General features: G+C 38.0%; 2 protein-coding genes across 2 annotated transcripts in view; one reads left to right on the top strand and one right to left on the bottom strand.

The window, feature by feature from the left end:
* Gpr137c (G protein-coupled receptor 137C) overlaps nucleotides 1-20,310 on the top strand; it is a 70,575-nt gene that overhangs the window by 47,346 nt on the left and 2,919 nt on the right. The window contains exons 4-5 of the mRNA XM_028758554.1: nucleotides 18,831-18,980; nucleotides 20,056-20,181. Coding sequence (XP_028614387.1) covers nucleotides 18,831-18,980; nucleotides 20,056-20,181 — 276 coding nt within the window. The remainder of the gene's footprint in view (nucleotides 1-18,830; nucleotides 18,981-20,055; nucleotides 20,182-20,310) is intronic.
* LOC114613366 (methyl-CpG-binding domain protein 3-like 2B) lies at nucleotides 8,924-9,565 on the bottom strand. The gene has a single exon (XM_028758652.1). The coding sequence runs from the start codon at nucleotides 9,563-9,565 to the stop codon at nucleotides 8,924-8,926; it is 642 nt and encodes a 213-aa protein (XP_028614485.1).

The raw sequence follows: 20,310 nt of genomic DNA, 5'->3' as shown, positions 1-20,310 counted from the left end.
GAAGAAACACCACGTTCTGGTTATATCCTATGCCAAATTTTTGTTTAACACTAGATATGGTCTAGACTGTAGAAGAATGATAAAGAAGTTAGCTCATATCTAATATGGGAAACAGCCTGAGATCAAGTCTACCAATCATTTTATGGTTTGCTAAAACAGTCATTTTTAGAGGAATATAACAGAATTTCAACTCTCTTAAATATGTCTTTTACAATGCTCCCAATCTAAAGCAACTAGCTGTATAAAGAAATGGAAGACATAACTCACACCCAGAAATCAATCAAAAGAGCTTTAGACATCTCCCCACAAGATGACATAGATCTTGTATTTGTCCAAAAGTCTATTGTGTGTTCAAGGGTATAAAGGAAAACATATTTTGATTAAATAGGCATTCTTAAGAGAAACATAGACTATAAAAACAAATAGAAATTCTAAAACTTAACAAGTCACTTGGACTGGATTAGAGAGGAAGAGTCAGTGTGCTTAAAGATTAAACCAATGGAAATTAACCAACTGAAGAACAAAGGATAGTGAGGGAAATACAGAAATATAATGATAAAAACCTACAGATCTACTTTTGAATATTTAGAGTAACCAAAGGAAAAGAGAAAAAATGAAGTTGGAAAAAGTATTTGGAGAAATGACTTAAATTTTCCAATTTTGTTGTAAGAAAAAAAGATTTATAATTTTAAGAAAATCCCCATCAACTTTGATTTACCCAGGAATATATAAGAAAATGTCTAAGCACACTGCAATCATGTTGCTTAAACTCAGCTGGAGAAAAATGAGTCATCACATGTCAGGAACAGGAATTCAGATGGTACTCATTTATCTCAAATAAGAGAAGCCAACAGCAGGGTAACATCCTCAAATTCTGGAAGGAGAACTTTCAACTCAGATCTGCAGCTATGGTGAAATACTCTTTCTATTGTTTTATTTGAGACAAGGTCTTCCTGTATAGTCCTAGCTGTCCTGGATCCCTTTACATAGACCAGGTTGGCCTAGAACTCAAAGATCTTCCTGCCTCTGCCTTCTAAGTATTGGCATTAAAGGAATGCACCACCACACCAAGCTTGAAATATTCTTGAAGAACAGCAAAGGAATAAATTTATTCAGATGAAGGAAAAACAATGAGCATACCTGGATTGCATGAAATGCTAAGAGCATTCTACACTCTGTAGAAAAATGAACTGCCTTGAATTCAGCTCTTCAGAAATGAAGAACACTGTAGTTAATATGCAGATAAACCAAATTTCTTTAGTTTTAAAAATACAGAATGTGAGGTTTCTATATGTAGCTGTAATAGGTAATGTTCTCTGTATGCTGTATCTACTGTCAATGAATGATAGAAGAATATAGAAAGTTAAGGGTGTACATTATAATATTTAGAGCAGTGGTTTTCAAATTGATCTTGAGACTATTAGAGTCCTAAATATTTACAAGGTCCTCAAGGAGCTTTGTAGTATGCTTCTATTACCATAGAACATGTTAAAAGTTAAAATATTAAGCTGTTAATTCATTGAAAAAACAAACACATTGCATATAAAATCAATAACCCTTTTGAGTAAACATATTTTCTTTTTAAAATTAGCAGATTGGCATGCTATACTATTCAAGTCTCCTTAATATCTGACTTGGTAGAAGACATCTGGGTTTTCATGTCTACCCCTGCACTCAGTGTGTTAGGATATGTTATTCAGATTGAAATAAATTCAGAAAATCTAACTTTACACAATTATACATTTAGAAAATGGAGGGCTTTTTTAAGTATTTCAGATAATTGTGAATGTTTTTATAACACTATACCAAAACTCAGAAGATTAAAAAGCTAAAAGATTAGTTACCATGAAGAATCTAAAGCAATGAGTGAGTTTTTTATTAATCTGTATAATACTTGGAAATTTTTTATGAGATTATGCCTTGATCATTTGAAAAAAAGTTAGTCATAGATCTTCAAAATGTTGTATTTAGCAGATGAGCAGCTTGGTCTTCGTGCAGGTCTGCCCCCCACACACACACCCCAACCCCACCAACTGGAGCAGGGGATGTTCCTGAGCCTGTTGCCTGCCTGCCTGCCTGCCTGCCTGCCTGCCTGCCTGCCTGCCTGCCTGCCTGCCTAAAAGGGCTGCCTTGTCTGGTCTCAGTAGGAGAGGATGTGCTTAGTCCCACAGTGACTTGATGTGCTGGAGAGAAGGGGTGTGGGAAGTTAACACCCAGAGGGAAGGTGGAATAGGGGGAGGACTTGTGTGAAGGGGTGCTAGGTGAAGAGGAGGGGCTGATACTGGGTTGTAAAGTGAATAAATGAATTTTTTAAAAAGTTAAATACTATATACAAAAATGTTGTATTTTATAAAGTTGAGTCCAGATCACATATGTTAGTCTCCCACCATCTCTTCAGGAAGGTCTAGTCTATAGAAGACGTTACACATGATGCAAGTGTGTGCAATTTCCCAGAAGCTCATTTTCACTTGAAAGTTCAAAATCTCATTTAATTGGTAACTGTTTTGTTTAAAGATATAGGCTTATTTTGTATACATAAAAAAAAAATACAACTGCATACCAAGTCTGAATAGCCATTGTTTGCCTGTCAAGTAGAAAGTACTGTCCTATGGGGGTGTGGGAAGGAGTGGTTTTCTCCAGGACAGCCACAGTGTTTCCATACGAAAAAGAAGTGCTTTAGGGGCTCAGATCATCCTATGATGTGGATTATTAAATAAACTAGTCTTCTAGTGTCAGGGTTAAAATATCTTTACTGTTTCATCAAGGTTATTATTAGAATGGTGCTTAACTAAAATCCTGGCACTTGGGAGGCTGAGGTAAAAATCAGGAGTTCTGGGCTAGTCTCAGCTTCAAAGAGTATTTGAGAACAACCTGGGCTCTGTGAGACACTGCATCAAACAAACGAGGCGAGGAATTATTAAACCCAGTTTCAACCAAGAATGCATGGTACTGAAGGGTAGAATCACCATAAAACAATTTACATCTGTGGCCTAAAAAAAAAAGACATTTTATTGAATCTTCATTTATGGGAAACATTATAAAAACAGTATTTGGTGTTTAAAGCATTCACCATACCTGCATTTAAATTTTCAATTCCTTTTGCTTTAAGCTCTGAATGATTGGTCTCACTAAGATGCTGCAGCTTAACTTGGACCATAGTACTATTCAAAAAGGGTTCTGTTGCAGAAGACATAAAAGGTAAAGTCTTAAATTTTATAAGACCATTGAAAGACAGTTCTCACTACTTTTTTGTTTCTTACTAACAGTTTCATGCCATTCCTTTGAGGCAGATTGAAGGAATCTCAGTGACTCAGCTCTCTGACACCTTCATCTTTCTTAGCAGCTTTCTTTTGTAGGACAGCTCTATGTTGAAGATGACATTCATTAATTTTTCTTTTTTTAAACACTTTTGAAAGTATTTTATTTGTTTGTGTGTGATACATGTGTACATATTTGTGTGAGAACTCACTCGTGTGAGTGCAGACACATGTGAGGTACGGTACACGTATAGACACAAAGGCTACTTTTGCTGTCCGTACTTGCCTTCCTCTGGTTCAGACACAGCCTCTTTATTGTCTGCCTCTGCATACACCAAGCTAGCTAGCCCACAGAATTCTGAACTTAGATTGCTGGACTTATGCAGCAAGTATGTTACCAGAGTCATCTCCTGAGGCCGAATTGTATCCATGTTAACCATTCTTAAATGCATAGTCACTGCCCTTAGGTTCATTCAGAGTGTTACACAATCATCCCCTCTATCCATTCCCAGAATGTTTCTCTCACCACCAAAACTCTGTACCCATGACTCCCCATTCCCAAGCCAGTGATACATCTTTAAGTATGAAGTGTGCATTTTATTTTAGAGTTTTAGTTTTCTGTAGCTGTACTGGAACTCTCTCTGCAGACCAGGCTGTCCTTGGACTCAGAGATCCACCTGCCTCAGCCTCCTGAGTGCTGGGATTAAAGATATGCACAAGCATGATCTAGCTCAAATTAAATATTTTAACTTTGAAAAATTATGAATTATTTAAGGCAAGGGAGACAGATCCGTGGGTCAGAGCACTTCCATACAAGGAAAGGTGAGGTCCTGGGCTCAAATCCTCAGAGCCCTTGTAAAACAGGCTGTGATGGGTATCTGTCATCCCCAGCTTTCTTACTGGTAAGATAGGAGGCACAGCGGGGCACTGTCTGGAAGCTGGACAGCCAGCAAGCCTGGTGTAAGTGGCAAAACAAAGAGACCTCATCTCAGAGAAGGTAGAAGGAAGGCAAACTGGCACCCAAGGCTTCCTCCAACCTCCATATGGTGTGCACTGTGGCATTCACATACTCACACTCAGACAAGTAAGCATAAATAGTACACACATTGTACATGCGTATATGCATGCATCATACACACAGTGGAGCAAACCATGTCATCATTTTAGAAGACTCAGAAAAAGTATTTCACAAAATTCAGCACCCACCATGATTTTAGAAGATTTTTTTTAAAAGTATTCAGTTAATATGTAATGGAGGAAATTGCTTTTGTTTGGTTAAAAAAAATCTATTTTTAAAGAATACAATCAATACCCTACTTAAATATTGTAGTCAATATCCAACTTAAATATTAAATGTTCTGGCCCTAAGACCTGCTGGATAAAGAAAATAACATTGGTAGATTTTTGAGAATGTAATTCTATTCAATATACCAAGAAAAAGAAATGAAAGTTATCAAATTGGGAATTATATAGAAGTAGCCAGGTATAGTGGCAGAAACCTGTAACCCCAATATCTGAGTGGCTGAAGTAGGAATATTTAGAGTAGAGGGCCAGCCCTGTGCAGGACTATACAATGAGAGCCTGTCTGAAAAAGTAAGGGACAGAGGGAGGCTTAGTGATCATAAATCCCTTCAGTCTGCTTTTATCATGGACATACTTCTCCTTTTCTAGATAGTTTTGCTGGGTGTAGTATTCTGGGGTGGCAGTTACTGTTCAGAACGTGAGATACATCATTGCAAGATCTGGTTATCCCACTGGATAATATGGTGTTATAGATCTGCCTTTATATGTGACTATTTGTCCTGGGCCATTCTTGGTATACTTTTTATTGTTCTGTATATTCATGGTTTAATTATAATATGGGGGTCTTGTTGACTCTTGTCTGCTTGATACCCTTGACGGCTCTGCTATGTAGTTTGGCATCTCTTTTCCTGACTATGGAGAATCTTCCGATTCTTTAAAAAATGTTTTCTATGTCAGTAGAAAGAGAGTCTATAACCCATAAATTTGGTCTTTTTCCCTGTCACTTCTCAGAATTACTACCCTATCATTACTGTTTTATCTGTGTCCTTGCTGGATTGTTGTGCTGCCTCCTCTTGTCTGCAGGCTCAAACTCTGTTTTATCATTTTTCCATCTATGGCTGAGACTTTCCATGGGGTTTTTATTTGATTGTAGTTTGTTTTAGTTGTTGTTGTTTATTTCCAGACATAAGACTGGTTTTTCTTCCATATATTCTTCATCTATTTTATTGGATTGCTCTTGCATTCCATCCTTATCCCTTCTTGTTAGGCTGTTCATGTCTTTAACCTGCCTATAATTGTTATCTTGAGTTCTTTGGTTTTCATCCAATTCACTCTAAGTAGATGCCATTGCTATAGGGATAAGTCATCTTTGGAGGCGTTACATTATCTTGATTTTTGCAGTTCTTCTGTTACACTGGGATTTATGCTTCTTGTGTTAAATGTTTGGCTTATTTTTATGAGCTATATTTTTCCATTTGAAGTGTTCAAGTGAGAATTCCATGTGGTAGTATTGAATGTGTAGTTCACTAAATAATTTCTCAGACCAGGTCCAGACACCTGATGTATCCTCTATATTGTTCCCTAAGTAGGATATAAACTGAGTGACCACAAGCATTTGGCATCACCACTGGGAAATTGTGACCAGTAAATAGCAATGCCCTCTTTCACTTCCATAACTGTTGGAGGGTGACCAACTAAGGACAGTATGGAGCATGCTTAGATTCGACTTAATCTCCATCTTATTTTTTGCAACAGGGTCTCTTGCTGCACTTGGAACTCACCCATCTGGCAAAAGTAGCACAGGCCGCAGGAATTCTGGCTCCAGCTTTGCTGCCACGGGATTACAGCCATGGTGCACTGATGATGCTCTGCACAGAGTCTCAAATGGGTGCTGGGAATTGAACCCATGTTCTCATAATGAACACAGCAAGCAATTAACTAACTGAACCATCTCCCCATAAATTTACTTAAAACTTAAACATGAACAAGCCATTAACTTACTAAGTCATATACTTCAATGTGCACAGAATTCTACATGTCAGTCATCTTGTAATTTTTTTAAGAGGTCTTTATTTCTGTTCTCCCATTTAAACTTCTCTTAGAATTTGTTTGTTTATTTATTTATCTATTTGGTTTATTTATTTACATACCAAACACTGCCCCTCCCGGTTCCCTTCTCACAGAGTCCCTCCCTGATCCTCCATCCCCTTTTTCTCTGAGAGGGTGGGGCCCCTCCTGAGAATCCCTCAACCACTGTGCATCAAGTCCCTGCAGGAAAAGGCACATCCTCTCCCACTGAGGCCAGACATAGCAGCCCTGCTGGGGAACAGATTCCACAGTCAGGCTACAGCTTTAGGAACGGCTCCCGCTCCACTTGTTGGGGGACCCACATGAAACTGAGCTGCACATCTGCTATGTAAGGTAGTCTCTGAGAGGTTCCAGAGCTCCAGGTTAGTTGACTTTGTTGGTCTTCCTGTGGAGTTCCTGTCCCCTTCAGGGCCTTCAATCCTCCCCCAGCTCTTCCATAAGAGTCCGAGACCTCTGACCAATATTTGTCTGTGGGTATCTGCATCTGTTTCAGTCAACTGCTGGGTAAAGTCTCTCAGAGAACAATATGCGCCTGTCTGCAAGCTTAATGGAGTATCATAAATAGTGCCAGAGAATGGTTCTTGCCCATGGGATGGGTTTCAAGTTGGGCAGTTATTGTTGGCCATTCCTTCAGTCTCTGTTCCATCTTTGTCCCTGCATCTCTTTTAGACAGGATAATTTGGGGGTTGAAAGTTTTGTGGGTGGGTTGATGTCCTTATCCCTCCACTGACAGTCCTACCTGGCTACAGGAGGTGGTCCCTTGAGGGTCTATATTCCCATAAGTAGGCATCTTGGCTAAGGTTGCTTATATTGACTCCCAGGAGCTTTCCCAATCCCAGGTGTCTCGAACACCCTAGAGATTCCCCCTGTCCCACTCACCTACTACCCTCTACCCCTACACCCTGTAGCTGCAGGTTTCCATTTATTTTCCTGGCCCTCTCTCCTATCTCCTCATACCTACACCTGCCCTCCCGTTCCCTTCCCCCTCTCCTCTCCCACTCAGATCCCTCCCTCCCTCTGCCTCCTATGGCTATTCCCCCTTCTAAGTGAGATTCAAGTATCCTTGCTTGAGCCTTCCTTCTTGTTTAACTTCGTTGGGTCTGTGGGGTGTAGCATCCTGTATTTTATGGCAATATCCACTCATCAGTAAGTACATACATGAAGGTCTTTTTGGGTCTGGGTTGCCTCACTTAAGATAATGTTTTCTTTCTTTCTTTCTTTCTTTCTTTCTTTCTTTCTTTTTTTTTGGTTTTCTTTTTTTTTTTTTTTTTTGGACTTATATTTAAAATGGAAACCTTTATTGATCATTTCGGATTGCTATAGAGTTCCACAAAAACAAACAAACCCCAAGACAATGGTGTAGAAAGCTTGCAGCACGTGGGTCACCGTTCATTAATATAAGGGATAATAATTTAAACACTTAGTATAAAACAGTAAATAACCCATTAGGCTAGATTATTCTTGTGGACTGAAAGTGAATAAAAATGATTACAACTGGGTATGGAATTCTTGCCTGTAATCATAATATTCACCAGGCTGTAGCAGAAAGATCAAATTCAAGGTCTACCTGGCCCACCCAGTGCGACTCCTATAGTGACCAAATTTTAAAAAATTGTAACCTGAAATTGAACAATTTTGAGTAAAGAAGTTTTCTCCAAGAAAAGCTAATATGAACTGATCTACTTGTTAAATCATAGAAACAGCTGTACAGAAGGGGCTTAGCATACCTGCTGATTATCTCCCTTGACAGGCCTGAGGCAACCAGAGGTCCAGTCTTAAACACCTAGCAAGCAGCACTCCCGTGGGAGGGAGCAACAGAAGATCAAATGCAAGGCCAATGTCACAAGGCCTGCCTAGCCTAAGTTAAGCTTTTGTAACTACCTAGTAGCTTCACAAAGCTAGCTGTAAAAAATTCATCTGCAACTACCTTTTGGTCAGTTGTGATCCACAGTAGAACTCTGGGATAGCAAACCAAATAGCAAAGGGAACACTTTATTTTATAGAATTTAGATGAGAAAGAAGGGTCTATGTGTTTGGCAGCTAGCTCTCTTACAGAATTTCTATCCAAACTGGAAACACCATTATTTAAAATACTACTGATTATGTTTTATGCCTTTCCAAAAGCATAAAAAGGAATGACTTGAGTACATTAAATTTGTTATCTAAAGACATACAAGTAACATACATGCTGGGTGCTGGTGGCACTTGCCCTTAAACTCAACTCTATGGAGGCAGAGACATGATTTCAGGACAACCAGGATTTACATCTGGAAACCCTGTCTTAAAAAACCAAAACCAGCCTGGTGGTGGTGGCGCACGCCTTTAATCCCAGCCCTTGGGAGGCAGAGGAAGGTGGATTTCTGAGTTCAAGGCCAGCCTGGTCTACAGAGTGAGTTCCAGGACAGCCAGGGCTACACAGAGAAACCCTGTCTCAAAAAAAAAAAAAAACCAATAACAATAACAACAACAACAACAAAAAACAAAACAAAAAAAACAAAACCTAAACAAAAAAGTTCCTTCAAGAACTTTCAGAAGCTACAACAGGTCTCTCATCTTTACTTCCTCATGTTCTCTTCCTCTCTGGCAAGCCTGTCTGCCTCCAAGGCCTCTGCCAGTCTCTTCCTGGCTTTCTTTACCTTCCAGATCTGTCTCTGGATGTCTGAAGTTGTTACTTTTTGTATGCAGTAAGATGGTGACAGATGAAGAGGCAATGGCAGTGTTACCCCTCGACTGGAGAAAGATGGTGACAGCTGAAGATCTACTTGTTCAGTGTTTTCCAAGCATGGGGGTTGTACAGAGGTGACTTCTCCACGACTGAGCTGATCCTCAACACTGTTTTGGTCCTTGGCTTCATCCTGTATTCCCAGTGCAGGTTTTTCTACAGGGTTTGTAAGTTTCGATGGACATGAAGCTTCACTGTCTTCAACTAGATGTTTCTGGAGTCTGTTCAATGCACAGAGCTGCTGGGGTTTCTCCAGCTTTTCTTCACCTTTCCTGTACCTGGTTTTATTCCCAGGGTGTGCAGTTATTATGGTCACAGGCTTTGGGAAGATGCAACTAGTCAGCCTTATAGGATCTTTGGGAGTAACACCAGATCTGTGTTTGGGCTTGGCCTTTATCTTGGTCTTGGCACGCAGGGTCTCTCTTCTCTTTATTAAAGGCTGGCTTGAGACTGAGCTTCCCGAAGGCCTCTCCATGGTTGTATAGTTTGTCCTAAAGACTCCACGTCAGAGATGCAGACAAGGCTTGAGTTGCAGGAAATGGCAATGTCTCTTTCTCTCTCTCACCTAATCCGTCTGTAGTTCACTTCCAGAGAAACAGTCAGCTGTGAATTAGAAGTCTAAAAATCTAGTAGTTCCTAGCCCTACAAGGCTAGTTGTCTTAGCTGGTCCACCACAAAAGTATGTTCCAATAAATGTGCTGAGAAGGAAATGAAAGCTGGGAAGAACAACCTTTTTTTGGTTTTCAAGACAAGGTTTCTCTGTATAGCCTTAGCTGTCCTGGAACTCACTCTGTGGACCAGGTTGGCCTCAAACTCAGAAATCTACCTGCCTCTGCCTCCCAAGTGCTGGGATTAAAGGCATGTGTCACCACTGCCTTGCTAAGATAATATTTTCTAATTCCATTCATTTGCCTGCAAAAATTCATAATGTCCTTGTTGTTAATAGCTAGATAGTATTCCATTGCGTAAATGAACCACATTTTCTGCATCCATTCTTTGGTTGAAGGACATCTGGATTGTTTCCAGTTTCTGGCTATTACAAACAAAGCTGCTATGAACATAGTGGAGCACATGTGCTTGTGATATGGTGGAACATCTTTGGGGTATATGCCCAGGAACAGTGTACCTGGGTCCTCAAGGAGAACTATTTCCAATCTTCTAAGACAGTAACAGATTGATTTCCAAAGTGGTTGTACAAGTTTGCAATCCCACCAGCAATGGAGGAGTGTTCCTCTTTCTCCATATCCTCGACAACGTGTGCTGTCACCTGAGTTTTCGATCTTAGCCATCCTGATTGGTGTAAGGTGGAATCTCAGGGTCATTTTGATTTGCATTTCTCTGGTGACTAAGGATGTTGAACATTTCTTTAAGTGCTTTTCATCCAGTCAAGATTTTTTTTGTTGAGAATTCTCTGTTTAGTTTTGTACCCCACTTTTTAATTGGATTATTTGGTTTTTTTATTCTAACTTCTTGAGTTCTTCATATATTTTAGATATTAGCCCTGTATAAGATGGGTAGGGTTAGTGACTATCTTTTCCAAAATTTGGAGGATACTGTTTTGTCCTATTGACAGTGTCCTTTGCCTTACAGAAACTTAGGTCCCATTTGTCAATTGTTTATCTTAGAGTCTAAGCCATTGGTGTTCTGTTCAGGAAATCGTCTTCCTGTACCAATGCATTCAAGACCATTTCCCAATTTCTTTTCTGTTAGATTTAGTGTATCTGGTTTTATGATGAGGTCCTTGATCCAGCTGGACTTGAGTTTTGTGTAGAGTAATAAATATGGATCTATTTGCATTCTTCTACATGTAGACATCCCGTTAGATCATTTGTTGAAGATGCTTTCTTTTTTCCACTGTATGGTGTTGGCTTCTTTTTCAAGAATCAAGCATCCATGGGTATGTAGGTTTATTTCTGGGTCTTCAGTTTGAATCCATTAGTCGACCTATCTGTCTCTGTACCAATACTATCCAGTTTTTATCACTACTGCTCTTGTAATTCAGGGATAGTGATTCCTCCAGAAGGTCTTTATTGTTCAGGATTGTTTTAGCTATCCTGGATTTTTTGTTTTCTTTTGTTTTATTTTCCATAAAGTTCAGAATTACTCTTTCAAAGTCTGTAAAAAATTGTATTGGAATTTTGATGGGAATTGCATTGAATCTGTAGATTGCTTTTGGCAAGATGGCTGTTTTAATTATGTTAATCCTACTGATCCATGAGCATGGGAGATCTTCCACCTTCTGACATCTTCTTTAATTTCTTTCTTCGGGATCTTAAAGTTCTTTCACTTGCTTGGTTAGAGTTACACCAAGATATTTTATATCATTTGTGTCTATTGTAAAGAGGGTTGTTTCCATAATTTCTTTCTCAGTCTATTAATCATTTGTATTTTAGAGGAGGGCTTCTTTGGGTTAATTTTATATCCAGCTACTTTGCTGAAGTTATCAGCTGTAGGAGTTTTCTGGTAGAATGTTGGGGGTTGCTTATGTAAACTATCTTACCATCTATGAATAGTGATACCTTGACTTCTTCCTTTGTAATTTGTATCCCCTTGATCTCTTTTTGTTGTCTTATGGTTCTAGCTAGAACTTCAAGTACTATATTGAATAGATAGGGAGAGAGTAAACAGCCTTGTCTTGTCCCTGATTTTAGTGGGACTGCTTCAAGTTTCTCTCCATTTAATTTGATGTTGGCTCATGGCTTGCTGTACATTGTTTTTATTGTGTATAGGTATGTGCATTGAATATCTGACCTTTTCAAGATTTTTACATGAAAGGGTATTGGATTTTGTTGAAGGCTTTCTCAGCATCTAATGAGATTATCATGTGATTTTTTTCTTTGTTTTATATAGTGGATTATGTTGATGAATTTTTATATATTGAGCCATCCCTGCATCCCTGGGATAAATCCTACTTAATCATGCTGAATTATGTTTTTGGGGTACTTTTGGATTTGGTTTGCAAGAATTTTATTGGGTATTTTTGCACTGATATTCATAAGCAAAATTGGTCTGACGTTCTCTTCCTTTGTTGAATCTTTGCATGGCTTAGGTATCAGGGTGACTATGGCCTCATACAATGAATTAAATAGTTTTCCTTCTGTTTCTATTTTGTGGAATAGTTTGAGCAGTATTGGTATTAGCTCTTTGAGAGTCCGGTAGAATTCTGCACTAAAACCATATGGCCCTGGGGTGGTTTTTTTTGTTTGAGGTTTTTTTTGGGGGGGGGAGGGGGGAGGGGGGTTGTTGTTGTTGTTTTTGATTGGGAGAGTTTTAATGACTGCTTCTATTTCTTTAGGGATTATTTGACTGTTTAGATAGTTTACCTATTCTTGATTTAACTTTGATAAGTGGTATCTGTCTAGAAAATCATCCATTTCGGTAAGATTTTCAAGTTTTGTGGAGTATAGGCTTTTATAAAGGCTTTTATATAGCTTTTATATAGGCTATTATTATAAGACCTAATAATTTTTGAATTTCCTCAGTTTCTGTTGTCTATTTTTTCACTTGTAATTTTGTTCAGTTGGATACTGTCTTTGTGCCATTTAGTTAGTTTGGCTAAGGGTTTGTCTATCTTGTTGATTTTCTCAAAGAACCAGCTCTTGGTTTTGTCATTCTTTGTATTCTCTTTGTTTCTAATTGATTTATTTCAGCCCTGAATTTGACTGTTTCCTGCCATCTACTCCACTTGGATGTATTTACTTCTTTTTGTTCTAGACCTTTCAGGTGTTCTGTTAAGTTGCTAGTATGAATTTCTTTGTGCTGTTTCTCTCCAATTTCTTTGTGAAGGCACATTGTGCTATAAATTTTCCTCTTAGAATTACTTTCATTGTGTCCCATAAGTTTGGATATGTTGTGCATTCATTTTTACTGACTTCTAGAAAGTCTTTAATTTCTTTATTTCTTCCATGACCAAGTGATCACTGAGTAGAAAGATGTTTATTTTTCATGAGTATGTGGCCTTTCTGTTGTTTCTGTTGTCTTGATCCATGGTGATCTGATAAAATGCAAGGAATTATTTCAATCTTCTTATATCTTTTGAGGCTTGCTTTGTGCCTGATTATATGGTCAGTTTTGGAGAAGGTTCTGTGAGGTGCTGAAAAGAAAATATGTTCTTTTGTTTTGGAGTAAAAGGTTCTGTAGGTATCTATTAGATCCATTGGGTTTATAACATCTGTTGGTTTCATTGGTTCTCTGTTTAGTTTCTGTTTTGGTTACTTGTTCATTGGTGAAAGTGGGGTGTTGAAGTCTCTCACTACTATTGTATGGAGCACGACACGTGATCTAAGCTTTAGTAAAGTGTCTTTAATGAATGTGGTACCCTTGCATTTGTGACATATATGTTCAGAATTGAGATGTAGATTTTTCGTTTGATGAGTATGAAGTATCCTTCCCATCTCTTTTAATTACTTTTTGTTGAAGTCTATTTTATTAGATATTAGAATGACTACTCCAGCTTGTTTCTTGGGACCGTTTGCTTAGAAAACCTTTTCCACCCTTTTACTCTGAGGTTGCTGAAGTGCATTTCTTGTAGGTAGAAGAATGATGTTTTTATGTATGTGTTTTTATGTATGTGTTTATGTATCCAATCTGTTAGCCTGTGTCTTTTTATTGGTGAATTGAGTCCATTGATGTTGAAAAATATCAATGGCCAGTGATTCTTAGTTCCTGTTATTTTGATGTCGGGGGTGGTACTATGTGTGTGTGATCCTCTTCTTTTAGTTTTGCTGTGAGATGATTAATTTCCCATGTTTTCTTGGGTATAGTTTCTCTCCTTGTGTTAGAATTTTCCTTCAGGTATTCTTTGTTGGGCTTGATTAGTAGAAAGATATGATTAAATTTGGTTTTGTCATAGAATATCTTGGTTTCTCCATCTGTGATAAGTGAGAGTTTTGCTGGGTATAGTAGTCTGAGCTGACATCTTTGGTCTTTTAGGGTCTACAAGACACCTGTCCAGGATCTTCCAGCTTTTAGGGTCCTTGTTGAGACATCAGGTGTAGTTCTGATAGGTCTGCCTTTTTTATTTTACTTTGCTTTTTTCCTTGCCACTTTTAATATTCTTTCTTTGTTCTATACATATAGTGTTTTGATTATTATATGGTAGGAGGATTTTCTTTTCTGGTCCTGTCTACTTGGTGTTCTGTAAGATTCTTGTGTGTTTATAGTCATCTCTTTAGGTTAGGGAAGTTTTCTTCTATGATTTTATTGAAGATATTTTCTGGACCTTTGGACTGGGAATATTCACCCTCTTCTATTTTTATTATTCTTAGGTTTGGTCTTTTCATAGTGTCTCAAGTTCCCTGGATGTTTTGAGTTAGGAACTTTTTTACATTTGATGTTTTCTTTGACTGATGTATCAATTATTTCTATGGTATCTTCTTCGCCTGAGATTTTCTCATTCATTTCTTGTATTCTGTTGGAGATACTTGCAAATGAACATTTAGATTGATTTCATTTCCTTGGTTTATTTTCTCTTTCCTATCCTCTTTCCTAGGGTTTCCGTCTCTGGGGCTATCTCCTTTTGTGTTTTCCTTGCTTATATTTCCATTTTTAGGTCTTGGACCATTTTATTCATTTTCTTCACCTGTTTGATTGTGTTTTTCTGTATTTTTAAGAGATTTATTTTTATCCTTTTAAAACGACTCTATCATCTTCATGAGGTGAGAACTAAGGTCAGTCTTACTCTTTAGGTTTGTTAGGATATCCAGCACTTGCTGTAGTAAGAAAGCTGGGTTCTGATGGTAACATATTGCACTGGCTTCTGTTGATTATGTTCTTGTGCTTGCCTTTTGCCATCCTGTTAGCTCTGGTGTTTGCTGGCCTGGTAGTCCCTGGTTGTCTCGGGTTAAAGCAGGCCTCCCTGGAAGCATACAGAGCTGTGGGGTGAGGAGCAGTATGCAGATCAGATATTGCAGGTGGAGGTATGACTAGAAGAAAGACGAAGCTCCAATGGGGCTGGGCAGAGCTCAAAGTTCCTAGGCTTGCTGGGATCAGGGTGCGGGTAAAAGGGTTAAGCGTGGGGATCTCACCTGAGTGTCCCAGGTTAGAGCAGGCCTCCTGGGCTTATAATTTTTTAATTAATTTGATCTCAAAATTTGTGTGAAAAAGCAAAGAACCTAAAATACTTAATTTAGTGAAGGGGTCTATAATTTTGGGGGACAATGAAAGTTTTCTGTAATTGTAATGTTCATTATGGTTCATGATCATAGATGACTGCTGAGCACTTGCTGAAGACAGGACCATTTCATGTAAACTTAAATACTTATGTCTAGCTAATGAATACTGTATTTAATGGTGTGGAAAGTAACACCAAAAAGGAAAGAGATTTATGATTTATGGCTGTGAAACTTATTCAAAAAGCTACAGTAATTAAGACTGCTACTGGCCTAAGAGTAGACAAGTAGACCCACAGAACAGAATTGGCATCCTGGAAAGAGAATATGAAAGCTGTGGCCATCTAATTTTTGACAAACGAGGCAATAATGTGCAGTGGAAGAGATAACCCATTCAATAAATGGTGCTGGCAAAACTGCATGTCTATCCAAAGAAGAATGAATACAGATGCAATCTTGTCAAGAAGATGATTTAAAATATGAGATAATAAAACTGTCAGGAGAAACGGAGACTGCTTTTCCGAAGATACCGTGATAGGGAAGGGCATCCTGAACAGAATCTCAGTAGCACAAGAAGCCCCAGGTGTCAACAACTGAAATTTAAGAGTTTCTGCACAGCAAAGGAAACTATGAACAGTGCATACAGCAGCCCAGAGAATGGGCGAAAATTTTCACCAACTATATACTTGAAATAGGGACTAAAGCCTAGAATTTACAAAGCAATGCAAAAAATCAAATACTAGGAAATACAACTGCCAATCTACAGATGAGCCAATGAAGCATAATTTTTAGGGAAGGAAAGAAAGAAGGAAGGGAGGGAGGAAGGGAGGGAGGGAGGGAGGAAGGGAGGGAGGGAGGGAGGGAAAAAGAGAAAAAAGAAAGCCCCAAAACTATTTTAAAGTACTCAGCGTCCCTGAGCATCAATAAAATGCAAACTAACCTACTTTGATATGGCACCTTTCCCTAGTCAGAATAGCTATCATGAGAAATCTGCCAACAAATGCTAGAGAGAATGTGGGAGTAAAGGAACCTTTAGTCACTGCTGGTGGAGGTACAAATTAATACAAATTATAGAAAGAAGTTTGGAGTACCCTTAAAATATTAAAATAGAACTGCCATATAACCCAATTAATTCCACTTCTGAGCATATACTCGGAGAACTCCATTCCACACTCGTGTTTATTGGTGTTGGAATAAGCATATTTTAGCAAGGAAATGGAACCAATCTAAATGTCTATCAGCATATAAAATATGATCATGAAACTGTGGTTTATTCACAAAATGAAATATTATTTAGCTGTAAAAATGAAATTTATAAGAAAATAGATGAACTTAGAATATATCATATTAATTAAAAGAAGTTAACAGATATATCAATATGTAAATTTAGGAGCATGCTATAATCAGATATTTGTCTGTAGACAAAAGAATCATGAATGGGGTGACTGCAGGTGCACAGTTGGATTTTTCCAGGCAACACACAGTATTGGTATTAGTGCTAAGATTCTATGAAATATTTGACCTCTTGATAAAACTTTAAAAAAACAAAACATAAGTTTTATGTAATTGCCATAATAGAAGAGATTTTATACATTATATGTGCTTCTGGGAAATATGACATGTTTTTAAATTATACAAACTATTTTTAGATATTCGAAATTTTATTTTAAAAAATAGCCTTCATTACAATTTTGAAAGTTTGAGAAAGCTCCTTCTTATAATCATTCTCAATAAGTTAATAAACATGTACAAAGATTAACTCACTTTAAGAACATAAAAATGTAAGAGATAATATCAATAGGTTTCAATTTTAAAGAAGTATCATCCTCTGGTCATTGGTAGCAGGGTCAGGAAGGCTGTCTTAATCATCCAGATGTGGACCTTCATTCTACCACTAAGGTCCAAAAAAGAAAAATTAGACAAACAACAAGGAAACAAGTGTTAGCATTAATATCCCAGCTGGGTCCCTGGATTCTGCACTTGAGATAACAGTGGTTTGTATTCCCAATGGCCATTGGGTGGTTTCTCCACCTGAAATGAAATCATTCTCTTCTGCTTGTTTTGGAAAGGTGAATTTAAGCTCTCTTTTAACAGAGCACAATATTGAGACATAACCTCTAGTGTTTGAAATTACCGGTTCTTTTGAGATGTAACATTTAATGCAACAAAATGTGTCCTAATCCACAAGAGTTAGGAAATTAACTGACTCAGAGAATTCAGGCAGGGTTCTGCTCACGGAGCAGGAATGCTGAGACAGGCTCCACTGAGCTGGACTTGCAGCTCATCCAGGTGAGGTAGTCTTCTCATTTTGCATGGAGTCGGGATTCAGAATAGCAAACAGTCCTACATCAGGTTAATTCTGCTTCCTAATCCACAAAACAGTGCCATATTACTAGAGCTATATGACATTGTTTAAATACTGAATAGGTGTATTGCTTTGCTGTAAGCCCTTATTCTAGGGAGATGTTCATCAATACTTATGATCATGAACCAGCACAAACAGCACAAGGAGCCCTCCCAGCAGGCTGAGTATCATGGCTTCAGATGACAATAAAACAGGAAACAGGCTACCAAAATGTTATTGTATAAAATGGAGTTTAATTCTGGCCAAATAATCATAAACTGTTTTTTCTTCTTGAATACCATTTTGTCCTTTTTTTTTTCAGAGCTGAGGACCGAACCCAGGGCCTTGCACTTGCTATACCACTGAGCTAAATCCCCAACTCCCTTCTTGAATATCATAAAGGTCAAAGGACAGTACTCCTATGGGAGCACTCCCCTATGACTTGCAGATCATTTACCAACCCTGGATCTTGTATGCTAAGTGTTATAAATGTCTCTTAAGCTAGTGACAATTGAACACAACTTCCAAATTACCATATTGAGTGTTTACTTGAAGTGGGTCAGAATATTATTCTCTTAGAATAATGTTTTTAACTCACATGAAAAATATGTTGGGTTACAGAGGAAACCAATTGTATTCAAATAAAGACCTCAGATTGAGAGTCCTTGCAAACAGTATCATCATCCCCTTCCTTGTACCCAATATGGTTGAAAACCAGGAAGTTATAAATAGATAGGGCTCTGTATCTTTGGGGAAGTGGTAAAAGCCGTATCTAGACTTCGAAAGCAAGCCTAATACCTGGTTTATTTTGTCAGCACCATGACATCACTCAAAGCACCATCGTCCATTTCCTAATAAAATGGAGTAAATATGCAAGGAACTGAATTTTTGTTCCTGCTTTGTATCAGGAAAAAAGTGTATCAAATAGGCAAGTGTTTCCATTTCCCCTTCCACTCCGATTAGACTACATTGACTAGAATCAATTATGGCTCAGATCTTTGGCCAGTCTGTGTACTCATGTATTACCACAGGGATAAGGCAACTTTGGTAAAACAAAATCTTCCAGCTGTCATTTGACAAGTGGGCAAAGCACTTACACATATTAAACACTGCATGTCACTCTAGGAACAAGAATTACAGGCAAGATAATCAAGAGGTTACTTGAGCAGGTGTCCACCCCTCTGTCTAGGGGACTTTGCGAGAGGTGGCTGTGCTGTATGCCAATGAACTGCTCGCTCACCATGGTAAACATGCTGAAATCGTGGCTGTGCTTTTCATTTCTACAGGGTATGTCTCTGTGCCAGACTGTCATCGTGGGCTCTGTAGTCATTCTTCTCTACTCTTCCAGAGCTTGTTATAATCTGGTAGTGATCACCATATCACAAGATACCTTAGAGAGTCCATTTAATTATGGCTGGGATAACCTTTCAGATAAGGTAAGTGCCTGACACATTACCAGTCTACAGTTAATACCGTGGATAATTAAGTCTTAGCAAGGACATTCAGTGTTTGACTCAGACATGTTTTTATACAATCTTTGCTTTAAAACTGTTTAAAACTGTTTAAATTTTCCCAATTTGCATGGGACACCTTGAAATCATTCTTCAGAAAGTTTTATCAAAAAAATAACTTATTCTGTAAATAATAGTGCTTGAAACATTTTACTCATAAGTCTAGTTACTAACTTTTTAAAATGATGATGTTTTAATATCTCTAGGAAATTGTCTAGCATTAGGCAGTGAAAATATAGCTAATGTACTGTAAGAATGAAGAAACTACATAAAATCTTAGTACTTTGTTCAGTTTAATATATATAAGTAATGACTTCCTTTACAATGTGCTTTTATCAGCCTTGCAAAGGGAACAGCCTTAGTAGTTCTTTGCGTGTCCAGGTGTTTACTATAATTCACAATATTGTAGCTGTACATATTTACCCTCTAGGCATTTTCCATCCCTTCCTAACTGTGCAGTTTGACAGTTTCATGTTCTATCTTTGTATTAGTTTCACTGAGCACTAAATCTAAGGGTCTAGAAGACTATTTCATCCATTCAGTAAGGAGATGGACTTTTCACATGGTGGAATAGAAACAAAGTTAATGTATAGAGTAGTCCCATAGTATATTTTAAAAATCAGCTGTGAAGATTTACTTAGCATATCTGATTTTTCCACAGGCCTTATTACTTAGAGTGCCACCATGTCTGTGGGGCAGTTGGAACAGTAATGCCTTACAACTAACCCCTCAGACTATGGCACCTCAAATGATATCATTCTGCATTATCAGAGGACTAAAATTACTTTTCTAAGATAATGCATTGAAAAAAGTTTGTCTTGTTGTAATAAAAATTAAAAGTACTGTTATGGTCCTTGAGGGAAAAATAATCATTACATGAAAAATCACAAAATACAGAAAAGTTCAGTGCTCTTGTGTTTATTCTGGATGTATGTGATTGCTTGTAATATAAATAATATAAAGCCAGTGTGAAAATGACTCTGCTGTGCTCTGTGGACAGGCTCAGGGAGAAGATGGAAATGGAGGAGACTACATTGTCTTTGGAATGGTACTCTTTCTGTGGGAGCATGTACCAGCATGGTCAGTGGTACTATTTTTCCGAGCACAGAGATTAAACCAGAATCTGGTAAGATATCATAATATCCCCCCAAGGCTCAATCTCATTTTTTAAAAACATGGAATATTTATCCCAAGGTGCTGTTTTTAGCAAAGTTTGGGGCTAAAATTCATAGACTGTGGTCTCTGCCTTCACCCA

The sequence above is a fragment of the Grammomys surdaster genome, unplaced genomic scaffold, assembly GCF_004785775.1.
Source record: "Grammomys surdaster isolate TR1022 unplaced genomic scaffold, NIH_TR_1.0 126198, whole genome shotgun sequence".
Classification (NCBI taxonomy): Eukaryota; Metazoa; Chordata; class Mammalia; order Rodentia; family Muridae; genus Grammomys; species Grammomys surdaster.
Note: the sequence above shows the minus strand (reverse complement) of the source record. Positions and strands in the feature narration are given on the sequence as shown.